The sequence below is a fragment of the Pagrus major genome, chromosome 22 (genome assembly GCF_040436345.1).
Source record: "Pagrus major chromosome 22, Pma_NU_1.0".
Lineage (NCBI taxonomy): Eukaryota > Metazoa > Chordata > Actinopteri > Spariformes > Sparidae > Pagrus > Pagrus major.
Genome location: NC_133236.1, coordinates 14,946,181 through 14,967,100, shown reverse-complemented (window position 1 = coordinate 14,967,100; position 20,920 = coordinate 14,946,181). Strand labels below are relative to the sequence as shown.

At 40.4% G+C, this 20,920-nt stretch overlaps 1 protein-coding gene across 2 annotated transcripts in view; it reads right to left on the bottom strand.

The window, feature by feature from the left end:
- ptprk (protein tyrosine phosphatase receptor type K) overlaps nucleotides 1–20,920 on the bottom strand; it is a 120,952-nt gene that overhangs the window by 39,558 nt on the left and 60,474 nt on the right. For both annotated transcript variants that reach the window (XM_073492338.1, XM_073492337.1), the window contains exons 6-10: nucleotides 19,808–19,889; nucleotides 18,311–18,426; nucleotides 17,486–17,660; nucleotides 9,362–9,474; nucleotides 8,297–8,477 (exon numbers count right to left, since the gene is read on the bottom strand). In XM_073492338.1, the coding sequence (XP_073348439.1) occupies nucleotides 8,297–8,477; nucleotides 9,362–9,474; nucleotides 17,486–17,660; nucleotides 18,311–18,426; nucleotides 19,808–19,889 (667 nt within the window). The remainder of the gene's footprint in view (nucleotides 1–8,296; nucleotides 8,478–9,361; nucleotides 9,475–17,485; nucleotides 17,661–18,310; nucleotides 18,427–19,807; nucleotides 19,890–20,920) is intronic.

Here is a 20,920-nt window from a genome sequence, read left to right as displayed (position 1 = left end):
GGTTTCCATCTTTTATGTGTATTCAGAACCGTTATAGTCAATATAATCTACCTCCTCCTGCTGGCCCAGGGCTTTAATTACCTTAACTGGCTCATTTAACTGGATCAATAACCCCCCAGACCCAACCCACTGCCACACACACACGCACCCAAACACACTCACAGGCGAGACCGCAAACACAAAATCAAACCTTTCCACATCTGCTTGCTGCCTGTTCATACCAGTCTGCTATATTTCAGTGGTACTACATTCTCATGAATGTTTACCGACTTGTGCTTCCCCAGACATTCAACACTCAGGGTGGAGAACTAACCGTCAAGCTAACCGTCCAACTGACGGAGCGGCTGTTTTCTGTAGGAAAGCTATCATCTCCAGCAGCAACAAACTGTTGTAGAAGAGTTATTTCGCTGCGTTAGAAAAGTACCGCTCTGACTGCAGCAGATATCGCTCAATCAAGAAGGCTGTTATTACTCCAGAAGAAATATCACTCCGTCTACTTCTCATACAGCAGATGGAAAGGCAATGTATACATCTGTGTCAGGGTGTTTAGATGGCTGCAGTCACATAGCAAGGAGCTGTGATGATGTGCATCTTTTCAAGAATGTTATTACTTTTTGGGGCAACAAAAGTGTAGTTTTCTGTCATTCAGGAGATACTGAATGAAGTTTAGTGAGGTTGAACAGTTTGTGCTTTCTTCTACATGTTTCTGGTACCGGTACATATTTTTGCAACAGAAGCAGTGGTAAAAGTAGTATTTAGACCCTCAAACTCCTCAATTAAATGCATTATTTTTAATGTTACTTGGGTTTAAGTACATAAATGTGATCAGCAAATTCATCTAAAATGTTGAAATCAAAAGTTTTGCCCCTGGCAGTGTTATAATTACAACCATATCAGATAATCAATCCCAACTGGTTAATATATAAGCATTTTCCAGTGATGATGTGCAGGTGAATCTAATTTTAACTATTGCATATACTGTTGTTTGGTCTGTACCACTGTATCAGATTTTAATCTACTGAAATTATCTATATTTGTATCTGTACTCAAGATGGGCGGGGCTTACGGTGGAAGTGGGTGGTGCTTAACTGGTGGGCAGGGTTAAAATGGGTGAATCAGAAGTTGCTCTATTTATTATGTATGAGGAAACTATTTAAAAACCAGCCTCAGAATTGAGTTTCAGATCAGCTGATTTTGTATTTTTGACAGTGGAGGTCGCAACAGGTTATCGAGACAAGTCTCAATACAGCCAATACCAAACATGTCTCGATTAACTCTGATACTGATGTTACAGATTGGGATTGGACAACCAAAGACTAAGGTTGAATCTCAACCAAAACAGATTTAATTAAAAGTTTTGCTCCTTATCATAAGCTGACAAGTCTTCATTCACTGTCAGATGTTCCCTCTCTTTCTGTCTCTGTCTCGCTGTAACACACCTGCTTTCTTACGTCCTTCCAGGATTTTTTTAATAAAAACAGCTCACCTTAAATAGAGATGCAAGCCTCTCCCCCACCCCTCCTCGCCTCACTCTCTGTTTTTCTCTTGGTCTTCCTCTCTCAGAGGAGACAACACAAGGACACAAACTTGTCGCTTCTTCTGACAACCCATTATCTGCCTGTCACTCACACACACAAGCACAGAAACTCACGGGCACGGACACTCTCACACTTGATTATTACCCAAACACACACACACACACACACACGCACACAGCTCAGGTTGTGACAGAATCAAGATTAAATCTGGGCAGAGCATGTATAGGTGTGTGTTTATGTGTGTGTGTGCTCGTCTCAATAAAACTTCTCATAATAAGAACTTGTCAAGGGCAAACACAACTCTCTCTCGCACACACACACACAGCAGTAAGCGAAATAGAAGCATGTTGAGGTTTGTTAAGTCATTCAGATGTAAAAAGCTCACTAACAAAGAAACACAGAGACATATGAGAGAAAATGAGAAGGACAGAAAAACGACAGAATGGTAGGAAGTTTGTGAAGATACCCGGGCAGGTAATTGTCTGCTGGGAAAATATTATTGCTCAGCTGTGTACGTGTGTGTGTGTGTGTGTGTGTGTATGTGTGTGTGTTTGTGTTAATAGCGTGGGGGTCAGAGCATTTCATTTTTGCTTCAACCTGTTATTGGCTGGTTGACATTTAAATAAAGCGAGAGGAAGACCTATTGCTTTCTCTGCCTGTCTCTCCCTCTAGTCCCATCTCTTCCTCACTTGTCTCGGTCTCTTCCTCTCCGTCTCTCTGCCCCGTTTAAATCAATACTTGTGATTCTCACCATAAACCTGGCTATAATGACACACACACACACACACACACACACACAAACAGTTAGGGCAGTGTCATAACTTGTATTGATTTCAGGGTCTCTTGATGCCAACACTGCTTCACAGTGAGATGGTCTTCAACATAGAATTAAAACAAAATATATGACCAGCTGCCTGTCACACACACACACACACACACACACACACACACACACACACACACACACACACACACACACACACCTTTAACATGCATTTAAACCCCCACTCGCCTCCTGACCCATGATGCATTGCTGCTTATCTCTGTCTATTTACTGTAGGTAGTGAGATAGGGTAGAGAGCAGGGTAGGAGGAGAGACAAAGAAAGAAGACAGGGAAGAAAGGAAGAAAGAAAAAGGGCAAACAGAGTAGCATAGAAAATGAATAAAGAATGTAAAACCAAAGCAATGCGTGGAAAAATGAAACAGGGGCTGGAGGGAGCGAGGGACTGATAAAAGGAGCAGGGAGTGAAAGATGAGAGGGGGAAAGAGAGAAGCCGCGAGAGGAGGAACGGGGAGAGACGATAACTAGTTTGGAACGTGGCCAGAGTCAAGCGGGACCAGGTCCAACGGTAAACCACAGAGGCTGCCTTGTCCCTTTCCCCTCCTCCGGTAGACAGACAAACGGCTGGATTCATGTTGGAACTAAAAGGCTTTGTTCTCCACAGATGGAGCTTTGAAAGCAACAACAATACCAATAAACACCAACAATAACACCAAGGACGGCAACCGTCATATCAGCTGAATCCAGAGGTTGGAATTAAAGAACGGAGAAACAAAAGGAAAGGAAATGAAACTAAATGAAATAAAGCAACATTGAGGGCAAAAAAAAAACCACCCTGTACCCCAACATGAAGCATTAGGAAGAGCCAAGAAATATACAGTAAAAACACATTAAAGAAGGAGAAAGAAGCTTAAAGAAAAGCAGGGAAGAAAAGAGGTAAGGAAAGGGGGGAGGAGGGAGGGAGGGAGGACAGAAAAGGTTGACAGGAGATGCAGCTAAATCCAAGTTAATCTGTCCAATTAGTTCCTGGTAATCCTTCCACTGTCATGAGGAAGACAAATGAAACTCCCGTTATTCATTCTGTCTCTAATGCTCACTTTCTCTCTGCATGTCTCTGTGCCTCTACGGGCCAGATTTAAGCACATGAAAGATGCAAATGTGCGCTGCAACATTCATTCAATTTGCACTCGCGAGCTACGTGGAATTTGATTCTGATTTGCCTGTGCAGAGGCTAATTATGAAATCAGCAACGACGACTGTAGAGTATCAAAAATGGTATAGATGTTGATAAAGGGGTGGGATTTGTTAGATGTTAACATACTCAGAAAAAGAAACGAATGAACAACAAAACATTTACATTACAAAAAGGGTTGGTAAACCCAAGGAGCAAAGAGTGGGAGTCATGAAACAAACTTCTGAGGATATAAGAGAGAAACTGAATTATAATGCACAAAACAAAAAACACCAAACATCCTTTTAAGTCATCTTAAGGCTCGTATCTGCTCCTTTTCAGCAGTGGGACCACTCCTTCATAAAAGGTAATGTAATATCATATAGTAAACATGGAGACCACAGGGAACTAACCCATATTTAGTGCAAAGAATGTAAACACAATTACTGTCAGGATGTAATTAAAGCACAATATGCACTGATGATACATTAGTTTAGTGTTTTAAGATTAAATCTATAAATCAAAACCTACATCAAAGATATATCTATAGCATCTGATTTACCATCACACAAAACCTCAAAGTATTAGAGGGATCCTGGTTCACTGTCTTATACTTTAACTTTTGTATTAGTCTGTACAATAAAGCACTATGTTACTGTATGAAATGTGTTATATACATAAAATGGCCTCGCCTTGCATAGAACATTAGTAGCTCAGTCTAGTTAATAGCCACGACATTTTAGCTTTCGCAGGGAAGTTATGTTTTCACCCGTGTTTGTTTGTTGGTTTTTTTGTCAGCAGGATTAAGCAACAACTACTAACTGGATTTTCACAGAACTTGGCTGGAGGATGGGTCTCAGTCCAGAATAGACCCCATTAACTTTTGGTGCAGGTCTGGATAAAAGGACGGATGTTCTTTAACGTTGCAAGGTGGGGCACTGTTCTACATTTCCATTCATTTCTCATGGAATAATACATGGATCTTGATGGAAAAAATCAGGTCTATTTAGGTGGCTGGCATCTATGAGTGAGTATAAAAGGGGATTGTTGGGCCTTGACAGAGGTATGCGCTCTACTGAGGGCCATTCGAGTGTTATTAATGGACCACTTTTTTGGGAATTGCAAGCTGCCCACTGGGCCTAAGTATTGGGGGATATTCTTTTTTAAATGTAGCCTATTTTAAAGATGTTTTTTAGATTACAGTTGGAAACATAGATATAAAGGTTGAAAAGCTCACCAGCAACATCGTTAGGTTAAAGCATGAAAACTCTTTAGGAAAACAGCAGGACTGAGATGAGTAATCTTAACCCTTATTGTGCGATGAGAGAGAGTTCAACAATTGACGCTTTCAGTTATCACAAGCTAAAGTTACCTCGCATCCGTAGCTACCTAGCCAAACAGTCAGTAACACAGATAAGAACCTCCTTTGTGACAATTAGCAATAATGTCAAGCAGGGAGGGTAAAAAACCTTTGTTAGCCTAGCCTCGGTAACACTGTTACAACAAGAACAGCCAAGTATCGATGTTAGCGTTAATCCAAGCAGTAGGAAACACTCAGGACGGATGGTCGATAAGAGACTGGATAGTTGAAAGCAGCCAATTGAGCCCAGAGAAACCAGTTTAATTGTCAGTCAAGGTTTTAGAGCTGAAGCAGAGAATTATATATCCAAAACGGACTCTTGCAAAAATAGTAAAACCTTCGAAAAAAAACAATCAGAACCTGCCATAAACTCCAACATGCACACACACAAATAGAACATGATCATAAAGCTGACTGGCTCAAACACAGTGAACAGTCCTGTGTCTGTAATTTCTTTGCTGCTATTTCAAGGGCCCGACCCTTAAAGCGTGGTACTGCTGACTGTGTGTGTGTGTGTGTGTGCGTTTTCACATACATAAAGAAGTACATGTGATATATTGTGTGTGATTCCTCCAACATCTGTGATTGTGTGTCTGGAAATGTGTGTTTTGTGATTCCATTCTTCCATTAATCCAAGTGATGCTGAGTTTGTGCAACACCCGAGAAATACTGTGACTCTCTGAACTGTGTGTGTGTGTCTGTACGTTTCTCTCCATCTCGATACCTCTTAGTGTGTGTGTTCATGCCTGCTAGTGTGTGTCTGTGTGTGTGTGTGTGTGTGTGTGTGTGCGTGTGTGTGTAACCTGCCATGACCAAGAGGTTTTCGGCAGAAAATTCAGGATTTGGATTAAAAGCTACTTCATCACATTCTTCTGTGACACACACTCACACTCACACTCACACACACACACACACACACACACACACACACACACACACTAACCCTTCACTTCAAGTTGATTATTTTTCACCCTTCAGACAAGAGCAATAAATCACCACAGAAGAAAAATCCAGAAGAGTGGGAGAGCGGAGAAGAGACACAGAAAGAAGTAGAGATAGAGAAGAAATAAAAAAGTGCACAGGAAGAGAAGAGACGAGAGGAGAGGGAGAGATTAAATCCTTCCTGTTATCATATCAATTGCTCTGCAGTGTGTGTGCGATTTCTGCTCTGTATCTTATTAACTTTATTGGTTTTTAATTAAACAGTGGTTTGTGTGATGACATGCTTGGGTTTATGCCCGGCGTTTGTGCACACATTTCTCTGCATGAGTGTGTGTTTGCATGTTTTCATTACTTTGCGTTGAACTAAATATTCAGTAAACTACAGGTGGTGGGATCAGACAAACCTAACCAAACAGAAAAAGCAAAGGAATCATTACCATTTAAATAACATTTCTACCACGTGTGTGTCTCTCACCTCTCAAACAAAAACACCTAATCTGTGTGTGTGTGTGTGTGTGTGTGTGTGCATGTGTGAATGACCTTCATCACACTGAAAACAAAGAGACAGGTAGGAGGTTATCATTAAAATAACAATAGATACAGAAGAATATTCCAGTAATAACTGTCCTTTTCCTTTTTTTGGGATGTCGATGTGTATTCAATTTATTCATAGTATAAGTATTGGGATTTTATCTTGCAAATAACATACACAAATTAGTCTATTTCTGTGTTTTACACTGTGGGATGCTGATACAGGAAAACAATTCACCTTATCAATATTTCTTTTCCTTAAAGGAATAGTTTGACATTTAGGTAAATGCGCTTCCTCACTTTCATGCTGAAAGTCCTGTGAGATATGAAGCCACATGTGACAGCTGGTTAGCTTAAACACAAAGAGTGAAACAGCTTGTCCGGTTCTTTACAAAGGTAACAAAATCCGCCTACCGTTACCTTTGAAGTTCACTACTGAGGTTACCGTGAGGTTGCAACCAGCAGAGAGCCCAGAAAGTTAAAGGTCCAGTGTTTAGGATTTAGTGGCACCTAGCAATGAGGTTGCAGATGGAGCAAGTGTTTGGTTTGTCTGTCCTGGGTTACTATTTTATTACTCATAGCGTTTAATTTAATTTAGATTTTTCTTTTTCTGTATTGTTCCCAAAACTAAATACCAGAAGTCTTACCACATTAGCACATTTTTTATATTTGCTTTACAAACACATTTTTAAAACTGAACATAAAACTAGTTCACTTGTTCACTGGGACATTTGACGACTTTCGAGTGTCCAAAAGAAAAGGTCAACACTCTTCACACTGAACACACTGACTACTTTCTAGTCAGCAGCCGGAAATCATTGAGATACACAGAAATATTTGATGTAATTCTCTAAATTCATATCCGTATTTCCCTTCTTCAGTCTGATTTCAACAATTATGTGGATTACAATGAGTTATTGTGTTAAACTCAATGTGTTCCTACATGAGTGAGGAGCAGAAGATTAATTTCCTCTTCCTGTCAAACAGGAAACTGTTCAATACATGAGTCGCCTGAACAAGTCTATGACTTCCTCTCTGTCAATAAACACACACAGGTGCGCACACACACACACACACACACACACATTCAGATTTGTTCACACATACACACAGGTTGCAAGACATCAGTCAGGCCCCGTGGTTATGAGTTTTCATCTCTCTTTCATTTTCATTCTCCAGTTTCATCATTCTCTCGCCTCTTGTGCTCTTTCTCCCCTCGCGTCTATTCTCTCCTCTCTTTCTTTTCCAGCCTTATTGTTTTTCATCATCTCTCCATCGCTCCGTTATTCTGTTTCTCATTCAAGCTCACTGCTTTTCTTTCTGTCTCTTTCTCTCTCATATCAACCCACTCTCGCTCGCTCCGTCTCCCTCCCTCAGGCTAGCTGTGTTTATATTTCAGTCGTTTATTTCTACAAATGTCAGACAGTGTTTCTGCCCTCCGTCTATTGATCCACAGAGAGAGAAAGAGATGGGGAGAGAGAGGCAGGGAGAAAAGGGGAAAGGCAGCGACAGGGAACGGAGCAGAAAGAGAGATATATAGAGGGAGGAATGGGAGAAAAAGCAGCAATGAGGTGAGAGAGGGAAAGAAAAGGCAGGATGAAAAGTGAGAAAGGTGGAGAGAGCCTCGAGTATTTTAATCACTCTTTCTCTCAGATCACTGAGCAACCACGGACTGACTCAGGCTCTCCACTCCTTTCTCCTCCAATTCTATCCCTCGCTACACCTCTCCTCCCCTCACTGTGCCAGCTCATAGTACAAATATCACTCCAACAACTGAAATATAGATACAGAGACAAAAAGAACAACAGTGGATGGACAGATCGATAGACAATCAGACAGGCAGAAAAAGCTGTGTGCACTGGCGGACTCAACTGAAGTCAAGCCTTTGTTGCACCTTTCTCTTGCTGCAGCTGATCATATTTCATGTATATAAAGTGTGAGGAAATAGTGTCAGTAGAAAGTTGTTACCTACCTGCACATTTGGTCCGGGTGATGAGTGGTGGTCCAGGTTTGCCTGTCCCTCCCTCTCCTGGTCTGGTTAGTAACACTCTGATCTCGTACTCTGTGTCCGGGTCAAGATGCCATAACTTATAGTTTGGAGAGTTCACAGCATGAGTCTCCGTCCAGCTGCCTGATGTCATCCGGTACTCAACCTAAAGGGCAAAACAATTGATGCGTTGAATGAATGTGTTGTTTTGCTCGGTCGCTATCCCAAGGTAATGGTGGAACATCTGGAATAACTGTGAAAAGTCAAGAAAAAGACTGGCACATAGCTAAGCTAGCCATTTCATCCTGTTTACAGTCTTTGTGCTCAGTTGAGACAGGCTTTAACAGCTAACTGGCTACGGTAGCGTCATATTTCTGTAAAGTTATTTCTCATTTCATATGTAAATATTTCCAAATGGCAATACTGATAAACACTGAAACACTGAAATACTGAATGAAATACCTGATAAACACGCAATTAGCTTAGCTTAGCATAAAGACTGGAAACGTCTAACTTTGCTCTGTCAAAAAACAAAATGTATGTACCACAAAGTGTATATGCCATTGTAAATAATTGCAAATATTTCCCACTGACAATACTGTGTTGTCATTGTAAAATACATGATAAATTAAAAATTAGCCTAGCTTAGCATAAAGACTGGAAACAGTGGGAAACAGCTAAGCTGGCACTGTTCAAAGGTTAAAAAAAAAATGCATTACCATCGGACATCACCAGGCTAGCTGTTTCCCACTACTTGTTTATGCTAAGCTAACTGTCTCCTGGCTTAATATCTAGCGTATATGCATGAAAGTGGTATCAAACTCTCAGCAAGAAAGCAAATGAGTGTATTTCCCAATATTTTGAACTATTTGTATGCCAATTAAAAGCCATTTGCAGCCTTCCTGTGAAGGCTCAAAGGGAATTGTTATTGTCACTTATTGCCATTAACAGTTAAAAGCTTTGATGTCCTGATTTACAGTGGCTTCATACAATGTTATTATATATCACGTACTGCTTGAAAAAATATGCAGTATCTCATACTGAACATACCTCTTTCAGGATAATAGGTCCATCCCCAAATATGGAGTTAGCATTCAGCTGAATGAGCAGATACGTGGGGCCGACGCCTAGCAGCTGGGGAGGGGCGATGGGGTGCGGGGGCTCTGAGGAGAGAGAACAATTAACAAGATCATAAAAGATGGTTTCAAAGTGGCTGACAAGATGAATGAAGCATGCTGAAACAAGGTCACAGCAGAAAAGAAGAGAGTAGAGGCACAAGGAGTAACACCCTGTAGATACAAAGCCTCTTTGTTGGAACAGCTGACATGTTATATTTGTGAGCTCAAATTAATTTTTTAAACAAACTACCAGTAAACAATGACACATAAACTAATGAAACAGATTATTAGGGACATCCTTGCACTGACCTGCAATGACAACCAAGCTGTGTGAATGTCACAGTGAACTTATTGCCTAAACATCTGTGGTCGTGCCGGAGAACAGAGCGTAAGCACTATTTCTCAACTATATTTCAAGAGTTTTGTTTAAATGCTACACTCCTCTTTTAACTTTCCAACTAATAATTAAATACTACACTTCATTTATAGAGTGCTTTTCTAGATACTCAAAGACAGTTCCCATAACAAGCTTCATATACAATTTCTTTCATCTAACTGCTAGTAGCCATGTTGTTTCACACATTGACATTCCTTTGCTGAGTTGTAATGAATTTAATATTAATGCAAACACGCCTTTTGGAGATGCTTCAGATCAAAAGATTTCCACTTTCAAAACAAGAAGCTGGAAGCCTTTTTATGAGAAGCCTTTTTTAGAAAATGTCTTCTGTAGTGACCGATTCTTTGAGCCCTTTTCAAACTTGGAATATGTTAATTTTCAAGCTTTATCTAGCCGTGAAAGTAATGGCTTATTGTCATTCAGACGTATGTCTGTTATGTAAATGTTCCTTACGACAAAAGTGTGTGATATTTTGCATTTGGTGCGAGAGGTGGTACCTGTGAAGTTGAAATTGTAGTGATAAGAAGGAAGAGGAGTGTTTTTCTTGCAAAGCCTGCATGAGAGACTCGAATAAATGTTTTCAACTGATTTATTATTTAATGTTTTCGTGATTTCTGCTGCCTGTTTTATAAAGTCCAGCAAAGCAGAGAATGATCTCTCAACAACAACTTAAAATTGGCTCTGTTACGAGGCCCGACCTTGTTAGACTGCTGTTGTGACTTTTACCTCGAAGTGACTCAGGTGCTTTTTCACACGAGACCTAAATGTTAGATTGACATCAGATTAGTGTTAAGGGGGGTCTGTCTCAGTTAGCATCTATGTCCCACACTGTTGGCACTAGCCGGCGGCTTTTCATCCTACTGAGCATGTTGTTGGTGGCGGACCCTGCCAGTCTGATTGGCTGTTCAGCTAAGTAAATCGGTGCACAAGTAAGGGGAAAACCCCTTGAGCCTGTTGCTGTAGCATACATTATTTCACCCATTTAGTGCGGTTCGTCCTTGTTTTTCACCTCCGCCTCTTCCTTTATTCTTCCACAACCAAAATAATTGGATATATCAGCAAGAATGCTGTGAACATGGTAGACAAACGCTGTTTAATCAAAACAATGATTTTTATGTCCACAGTCCTGAGTCTTCAGGTTTCCCTTTTCTAATGAGGAATAGAGACTATTGCCACTTGGTGGTACTGAGAGTGATTTTCTCTCATGCAGGCGCAGAACGTACAAGTTAGATGGCCATCTGCTGTGGTCTTTGCGGTGTGTCCAAGTGCAGCTTGAAACAGATGACACTCTTTCTTTGAAGTTTGTTTGGTGTGTCTGGGCCCTTAAAGGAGCTTTGGTTAGTAATTTCTTGCAAACTGCAATATAAAGGGTACATCTTCGACTTGTTTTCTGCACATTTTGCTGCCAGGATCAGGGATTCTGATCATGGTGGAAATCAATTTTATGAAATTTTTTCTCTAATTTGTCTTTTTCTTTATCTATGGCTGCTCATCTATGTTTGGTATAGGCTGAGCTATAGATTGTTTTGGGTATCATTGTCTTGTCACTGTACTGTCTTGTCAGTTACTTACTGTTTAAGTTGATTGAAGCTGTATGCAGCACTACTGCCCAATCAAAATTTCCCCTTGGGGACAATAATGTATATCTTATCTTATTAAATAAATGAGCAATGACATGTTTATTTTAAACACAATTCGATTGCCCATACTGTAGATTTCATTCTGCATACGTCTTGATATTCCTCCACATCCCAGACATCCCATAATGCTCAGTGAATAAATATTGTCTGCATATACTTGTATGTAAATGTGTGATGGATGTGTGATGGTTCAGGGCCAGTCAGTCAGATCAGAGCGAACTGTCTCACGTCTGTGATTGACAAGCCGAAAGCACAACACACACACAACCATAAAACATGCTGCATCAAAGATTTATCTGGCTGACACATATACACACACAGATCAACACATGAATTAATCACACACACACACACACACACACTGGGGTCTATCTCACATACAGTAAATCATACAGATTTTATCTCTCAGATACATTCTCAGACAGAAACAGGCATTACTGCTATCAGTATAAAGATAAAAAAAATGTGTTTCTTTTGCAATCCAGCTTCAATCATATCATATCAAAGAAAGCATTATCAAAATCATGTGTGTGTGCATGTGCGTTACTGGGCATGGTGTTCTTTTAATAGTTATATCTCGCATTGCTGTCACCTCTTTTTCTCTTTGTGTGTGTGTGTTTGTGTTTGCATTTCTGTGTGTGTGTGCTGTCAGAGAGGTGCAGGCTGGGAAGTGTCTTTTTAGCAACAGATAAAACACTGTAGTTTGACAGCACATGCGTGTGTGCAGCTGAAGACGCACACACACACACACACACGCACAAACACACAACCACACGCAGACACACAAACACACGCAGACAGAGTTGAATCCAGATAATGAATGTTGAAGTGACTTCAGAAAACCAACAACGTCAACAACATGTCAGCTCGCAACACCATCAAAAACACCAAAGTAAACAACTTGATGATTAGCTAACAAACGAATAAAGAAACGAAGCACAAACTCACAGAGATAAATGTATTCAAGCATACAAAACAGTAGATGTGTGTGCTCGCAGCCTGTGTGCTGACTTTGAATACATGTTTGTGTGTGACTTAAAAACATATTGAACATCTAAAAGATAAATAATAGACAAAAAAATGAAACTGTAAGGAATGTAAGTGGGTCATTATGTGACTCCAGAGAAAACAAGCGCTGGAACGGGTTCATGCTTTTGCTTTTCTTCATTTTTTATTCCATCACTTGTCATTTGTACAGTTGACCTAAAAAAATATAACAAATCATCACTGGTGTTGTTTTGCGATGGGTTTGTTGTCACCATCTTTTTTATTATTAATCACATATGTGAACCCTCTCATCATTTCTCATTTTTTTGGGTCAAATGTAAATGATAATAACAAAAAACAAATCAACACTGGGAAAACTTCAAACGCGTGTTGTTTCTGACCTAACCCGTCAGCGTGATTAATTTGTTTTCACTGTCACTCACTCTCTTTGCTGATATTAGAATTTAAAAAACTCCAGAGACGTTAATAGAGAGTTTGGTAGATTGTTAAGATTTATGATGTAGTGAACAAACATGAAGACATACCAACATAAACAAAGACAGATATTTTGTTGATGCCCACTAGGCATGTTCTTCTTGTTGTCCATCGTCAGCAACCTTGTCAATAAAGTTTAGTTTTCACAAACTGCTGCTGACATCACCACGGAGCTCACTGGAGGACATCTGACCTCCAGGACAGGAGAGGAAGTGTGTGTCAGAGTGTGCCAGTGAGTTGTGTGTGTGTGTTTCAGTGGTATCGACAGCCAACAGTGGTAGTAGGTTTTCTATAGTCGCATAACGCCTGAAGCTTCACCTGTCACTATTACTTAGAGTGAGCATGCGTGTGTCTGTGTGTGTGTTTGGCTTAAAAGGAGAAAGGGACATTTTAGAAGTGGACTATTACAGGTTTAAGACAGTTGTATAAATTCGAGTCAGTTGTGCGCCCTCTAAAGTCTGATATGTGTGTGTTTATGTGCATGTGTGTGACAATAATATTGCAGGAGCTTTTTAGGCCATGGGTTGTGTGTAATGCAAGCTGGCATGGTGTGTGCGTGTACGAGTGTGTGTGTGTGAGTGTGATACGAGCTGGCGTGATGATGCGCTCTGTCACCGTAGGAACCAGAGGGCAAGGCTTTATTAGGGCTTGGCTCTGGCCAAACCACAAGTGACACACACACATACACACACTCAAATACACAGTGAACCTCTCTCATACCTCTTTGTGTCTCTCGCACACACAAACGATTATCTTCTACGATAAAACTCGCCATCATCTCTCCATCTAGTGTTGAAATGTAGGGCTGGCAACAAAACCCTAGAAATCTTTCTGGTCCCAAAAAGCTTTTCGCTTCCAGGCAGCTGGATTGCGAGATCAATTGTGCGCGGCCTCAAGCTGCGGTCGTGGTTTAGATGTGATGACCAGTGAGAGAAGCGACTGTACGTTTAGAAATGTCCGTTTTAGAGGTGCTGGTAGCATCAGTGATATTTGAAATGGGTAGTATTTCTAAAAAAAATATTTTGCTCTTCTCTTGACTAGCTACAGTAAGAGTTTGATTTTTGCTCTTCTGCCATTGATCTGATTGGTTGAAGTCAGCCAGTGATGGACAGTGATAGACAGATGGTTCTTGCAATGACCTGTCAAGTTAACATTTTCTAGGGGCACCTTTCCAGATGGTTATATGTACCACACCATCTGCCATGTCAGGTTAGGTTAGAACTTCTTGACCAATTTGTAATCTTGTCAGTGATGGAATGTAACTAAGTAGTTTTTGGACTACATTTTGGAGGCAAATATTGTACTTTTTACTCACTAAATTTAGCAGATTACATGTTGCATCAGAGCCAGAGGAGGGCATTTTAAATGAGTTTATTATATCGGCAATCACATTGGCAACACACTTATCTTGGTAATCAGAAAAATGCTAAATATTGGACACGATAATCAGCCATATATGTTGTGCACATTATGTAAATATATGTTTAATTTCCTTTTACTTGTACTTTTGAAATATATTTTGATATGAATCTTTTTGGTATTCAAACATGGGCGTCACATTGACAACCTTCTTCTTCCAGCCTTCTTGACTCTTGTAGACTTTAATGATCAATCATCAGATAATTGAGAAATAATTTTGATTTACATTTTAACATTTATATGCTAAAATGTGAAGGTTGGTGGCTTTTTTTCTGTTTGTGAATTGAAGACTATAGCTGCAATTTTTTAAATAAAAAAATAACAACTTATTGGAAAGATAATGAACAGTAAAGAATAGATGTGTTCATTGTCATATTTCTGCTCAAGACACAGAGAAGAACATCTACTGTAGGTGTAAGCGTTATCTGGGAATCCCGTATCACACCTCTCATGCTCCCATGATGCACCTCTGTCTCTACAAAATGTGCTTCTTTCCTCTGATTTTGACAGCTCCAGCACACACAGAGGACGACGATAATGGCACATCTCTGTCATCTACATGTTGTAAATATCAATAGACTAGGCCTGTGCAAACCTGCACCGAGGCAATCTCACACCACCCAGCGGGCCACTTTTCAGGCTCTGAAAATGAAACCTGTGTTACTGTCCTACTGCCAAAACATTTTTAATATATACAATTCATATTTTGGCACTTCTTCCATTTCCCTGCTCAGTCCCTCTTCTCTCTTCAATTTCATAACAAATAGATATTAAAAAGTAAAATATTCAGAGTAAAAATATTAATAATGCAGCAAAGTTGTGTCCATATTCATGGTCGTCAGTGTCCTGCAGGAACTTCAAATCTCCAACATGCATACTTTTCAAGAAGAGAAATAAACATATTCCCTGTTCCTTTGATTCCTCTCAAGCTCTCATCTCCCATCTGATATTTCTAATAAATAAACATGAGGCTCTTCTCCTTCTACATTCATACATGCAGTCCTTATTCCTTTATTGTGATATCTCTCTAACAACCAGACCCTGGATCAATATTCATAATCACCAATATCCCTCAGAGCTCAAAAAGCATCTTCGCACAGATTGTGAAAGTGGTTGGTTTTCAAGCCGATGCTTGGCTATGAAACACACAGCGCCCATCTTGAACCTGAATCTATTTTCATATATGTAGATTGGTCCCATTCATGTTTAGACACATGTCTCCTGCTGTGCGGATTCTTCATGTCCTTTCTCTCGTTGCCTTCTCATATTCAAAAAAGATAGTTTTTGATAAATAAACATTAGCCACTTATGTATTCTTACTATATCAGTATATCAGCAAGGTCCCACAGAGAAAGCATCTCTTGAAACCACTATATTCACTTGACCAAAGAAAAAACAAAGCTATTCATTCCCAGCAGGGAGCTGTAACCCTAACCTTGGCAGTGATAGTGTCTTGCTCAGAAAGTTGAACCCCAAAATTGGACAGAAGAGCCCCATTATCTGAGCAACACCAGCTAAAATTCATATTCATGGTGCTCACTTTGATTTCTCATTTCTTTCTCCTCTGCCTTCTCTTATGCAGAATAATAAACATGACTCTGCTCAGCTGTTTACATATTCAGACATATTCCTGATTCTGATATGGATATTCTTGGGATAATGAGCAGACTATTTACATTTAACTTTCCTTCACCATCTTCACTTCTCTCTTTGCTCACCCTCCCCTGTCTCGCGTTTTCTCCCCCCTCCTTACTGTCACTCCTGTATCATTCTTCCTGAATCTCTCTCGCCGTAAGCCTCTCCCTCCCCCTGCCTCTCTCTCTCTCTCTGTGAGATGAATTGAATATGTAAGCTATTGGATGTGAATGAATAAAGCATCCCGTCTCAAACACACATTGGTGACACCTTATTAACCACATGTCAGCTGCACATGACAGCTGGAGCACACACAGTTTCCATTCACACACACACACACACACACACACACACACACACACACACACACATCCACAGCGTACACATGCGCACAGATACTAACGCAACTGGTTCACACCCACGCAAGCGTGCACATACACGCACACACACACGTACAAACACAAAACTGGTACACACACATCTGTATACACTCATACACAAGCCCTCCTCATTAGTCTATATTGTGTTAGTGACTTACATTTTATCAGTCAGACACAGTGAAAGTAGATTTGATTGGAAAGACATTTGACATTTCAAAAGTTAAAGACAACACCACGTTATCCATAACACAGAATATATAAATCAACTCCAGGGTCAGGACTGACTGCATAAACCCCTGTGGCAGTGATTATTCAATAGTAGTTTAGGAACCATAGCCAGGCATTGAAGGGTGGATTCTTATTTCATTATTATTATTTTTTACTATTTGTTTTTCACTTTCCAAATTAAAAAACATGAGCAAAAGTGTCAAGAATGGATTAAACCTAAAAAGTGTGTATGTCTGCTAGCTGCAAATGTTAGCATGTCTGCCTACTAGCTTACAATATACAGTAGTAACCTAGCGTTTACCTAAGAAGAGTTAGGCTACCTTACAATTAATTAATTATATCAGTTTGTGGGGTTGTGTATGTCCAAAATGAAAAACACATGAGCAAAAGTGTAGAGAATGGATTAAACAGTGTGTTTGTCTGCTAGCTGCAAACGTTAGTATGTCCGCCTACTAACTTATGACAGCACATCCCATGAGTTTTCCCTTTCCAAAATGAAAGACACATGAACAAAAGTGTAGGGAATGAATTATACAAGTGTGTTTCTCTGCCCTAGCATAAGCTGAAAATGTTAGCATGTCTCGTTTTTAAAACAAAGCGTTGTTAACCAACAAATGGCACCAACACTAGCTTAATCAACTAGCTGGTTAGGCCTAGTTAGTTATCAGTATGACAGTCGTTGGCTATAAATGAGAAACCAGTTTCATCTAGCTCAGGTATGGCAACAGTAACTAAGGGGGGCGGGGCTTAGCAATCTACTACAGCATAAACACATTTTCAAAAAGATAAGAAATCAAATATTAAAGAAGAAAAGAAGAAAAGAGGAGGAAAAAAAAGACAATCAAATCACCGTTAAGATCATTTTAAACCCTCACCTCTGACGATGAGCCCCGCAAAGTTAGACACCCCGGAGCCGCGCTCTGATTGGGTGACGCAGCGGTACAGATCTTGATCCTGATTAGTGACTTCTTTGAGGTGGAAGGAGGCTGCGAACCGTCTGTGGTTGATGTTTTTGGTCAGAGCCACAGGAATATCTTCTCCATTTCTCCTCTGAATCACAGACAAACACACAGAGATAGATCAGGTGCTGCAGAGGCTGTTAATGGGTTGACTGCCTTGCTCAAGGTCACAAGGCGCACACACACACACACACACACACACACAAACACACACACCTCCCCTCTGCCTCACTGACAGCAGGTTTGGAGGTCATGACTACAATAGAGCCATAATGAAATCAGCAGCTATTAAACTCTTAATCATGTTAGCTGGTAGGATGTATGGCCTCGAGAGTGTGTGTGTGTGTGTGTGTGTGCGTGCGTGCGTGTGTGTGTGCGTGCGTGCGTGTGTGTGACACTATATTGCTGGATGTACCAATCCTGAGGGTCTCACATTGAGAACATGGTTTTGTCTCTTTGTGTTTGCCTATTTCGACGCCATCATATCCTTGGCATGTAAATATATAGATTTGTAATAATAACTTTATTAAAGTGCACACATATTCAGCATTACATTACATAAATGTTACAGATAACTCGGTTTCCCTCTAAACTTAAGGCTTGATTTGCTCAAAAGACCCAAATGCTCTCATTTACTTCTCATGTAATGAAGCCGTGTAGATTTTGTTTATATTTCATTACACAAAAGCAGTAGATTATAATATGATTTGTATTAAAGTGTGTGTTTGTACATGCATGTACCTGTAGCCAGAGTTTATTGTTCGACGTGTCCCGTCCTGTAGCGATACACTGAAATGTGGCATTCTGTCCGGCGTTCACCTCCACATCCCCAAGACGCAGGAAATGAGGGGATTTATCTGCAGCAAACAAACAAATGAAGGACATTAGATTGCAGCAAGGTTATATGTACTTTACTTTACAATATTTTTGGTTTCATTTTATTTATCTGTTTGGAGGTGACAGAGCCAGAGGGAGTTATACAAACAGGTCAGGTTATCACAAACATACTATACATTTCAGGACATTTCCTTACCCTAAGGAACATGTTCATTATTACTGCGATTAGATGTTACTGCAGTCAGATGAAGCCGGAGCACTGTGTTGCATTGCCACTGGGAGCTAACATCAACGTCTCATCCTGTATATATAATTCACATCGCTCCCAATTCTTAACTACCATGCTAAGATATGAAATAAGCCTTTTAGACCCTGGAGATGCAGTTTGGCTATGACATTTTTATTCTGGGGAGGTGATTGCAATCATAGATAGCAGCTACTATGGTGAATGAAAACACACACACACACATACCCATCCACACACAAACTTGTGTGTGTCCAGAAATGCAGCTGTGAGAATGAATGCATCCACTGTGGAGACTAAGTACTACTTTCAAATACTTGCTCCTCTGCCTTTAAAGGACCAGGGGCTCTTCTTTTTATATTTTCTCAGATTCCAAGTCACTTTATCAACAAAATGAATGTCTTTCAGAGACAAATCTCTAACATCTGACAAAGACAGGGACAACAGGAGTAGCCGGACCTCACAGCCTGTACAAGAGGAAGGTGGGAGACAGTTCATTTTGATGACTTGTAATCGATATAATCTATTAAGAAACAAAATTGTCCTTCTGCTCCGAGACAGAAAGGAGCTGTAATTGTTTCCTTTCTCATGGGGACCCTTCAGATACCCGCCTATGGCTCTAGATTAACAGACTCCTCCGTTAACAGTAATAGTTTGTCGTCACAACTCTTTTCTGGCCTCTAGGAGTAAGGAGACACTCGAGCAAAGGAGAGAAGAAGACTTGAGACGTAGCGAGAATTTAAAACTGGATCGCTGTCCTCATCTCTTTCCTGTCAGTATGAGACAAGACAGCCACTGTTCACTCTGTGGGTGCGTGCGACTGTGTGTGTGCATGTGGGTTAAAGAGAGAGAGAAAGTGCTGAGTGGTCAGAAACTCCTCTCCCTATGATTGCCCTAATACTGTCTCATTTCCCGCTTCACTCTCTCCTATCCCCTCTTCTTCTCTGTTTCTCTCTCTCCCTTTTTTTATTTCTCATTTTTCTCTACGACTCATCTTTCTCCCCTCTCTGCATCCCTTCCTCTCCTGTGTCACCTTCCCACTTATCTGCCCATTCAACTGCAAAGGAAACCATCCCAGGTACAGTCTAATTAGTGGCCAAAGCTATCAGCGTCTATTCAGCGAACTAGGACTAATTGCTGGCATGCTAATGACTCACCGCACGGGTAGCTGAGCACCTGAATGTCGTCAATGGCGATGAAGCCGGCCTTGCTGTCCGAAACCTCAGCTTCGAATATGACCTGAGAAAAGAAAGAGAGACATTTAGCCATTAATGTGTCCATTATTGTCAATATTATATCGCTGAATTATCTTTTATTTAAACAGGTAGTTCTTTGAGATCAAGATGTTTGTTTACCATCCATCCATCCATCCATCCATCCATCCATCCATCCATCCATCCATCCATCCATCCATCCATTCATCATCCATCCATCCATCCATCCATCCACCAAGCCATCCATCCATGAGTGTATTTAAAATAAAATAAAAAATAACAAGTTTTTTTTTGTTGTTGTTTTTTTTATGGCTTTATTGGATAGGACAGCTTGAGATATGACAGGAAACGGGGTGAGAGAGAGGGGGGATGACATGCAGCAAAGGGCCGCAGGTCGGACTTGAACCCTGTTTTTTTGTTACATCCTCCTCCCTGCCTTGGTGTTTTGTTTTTTTTGTGTAACCATAACACATAACCTACAAATGATTGGCGTGCACATAAAAAAAACTTCTATAAAGCACCGTTAAATCATCAAACCTCATTTGTATTGTGCTGAATGAGAAACTGTGCGTCTGAACCAAGTTTTTAGATGCATTCTGAGTGAACTGGAAGCCACAAAGTAAAACTATTGCCATTTAAATTTGCTGTCAAAGTGATGGATCTAATCTAAGTTGTCACAGGATAGATAGAAAGTCAGTGACAGCCGCCACTGATGTGCATTACACTGGATAAATACAAAGCTGCCATCCTGACTGCTGCCGGATTTATACATTCTGGCCAACAAGCCAGGCAGGATAAATGAGATACTTCCTGTTGGATCATAGTAATCTCCTTTTGTACACATAAAATGGCTGCCACAGAAATGATTATCAGAAATGAAACCGAGCGCGCTAAGGTAGAGAATGAGAGAATCTATTTGTTTTTCTTTCCCATCCCTCTCTGTCTTTTCCTTATTCTGTTGTCATTTCATTTCTTCTTTGCTACTTCTTTCCTTGTAAAACAAGTGTGTCTTCCATGAGTAATACATTAATCTTCATTTTGAGGCTGCTGAGAAGT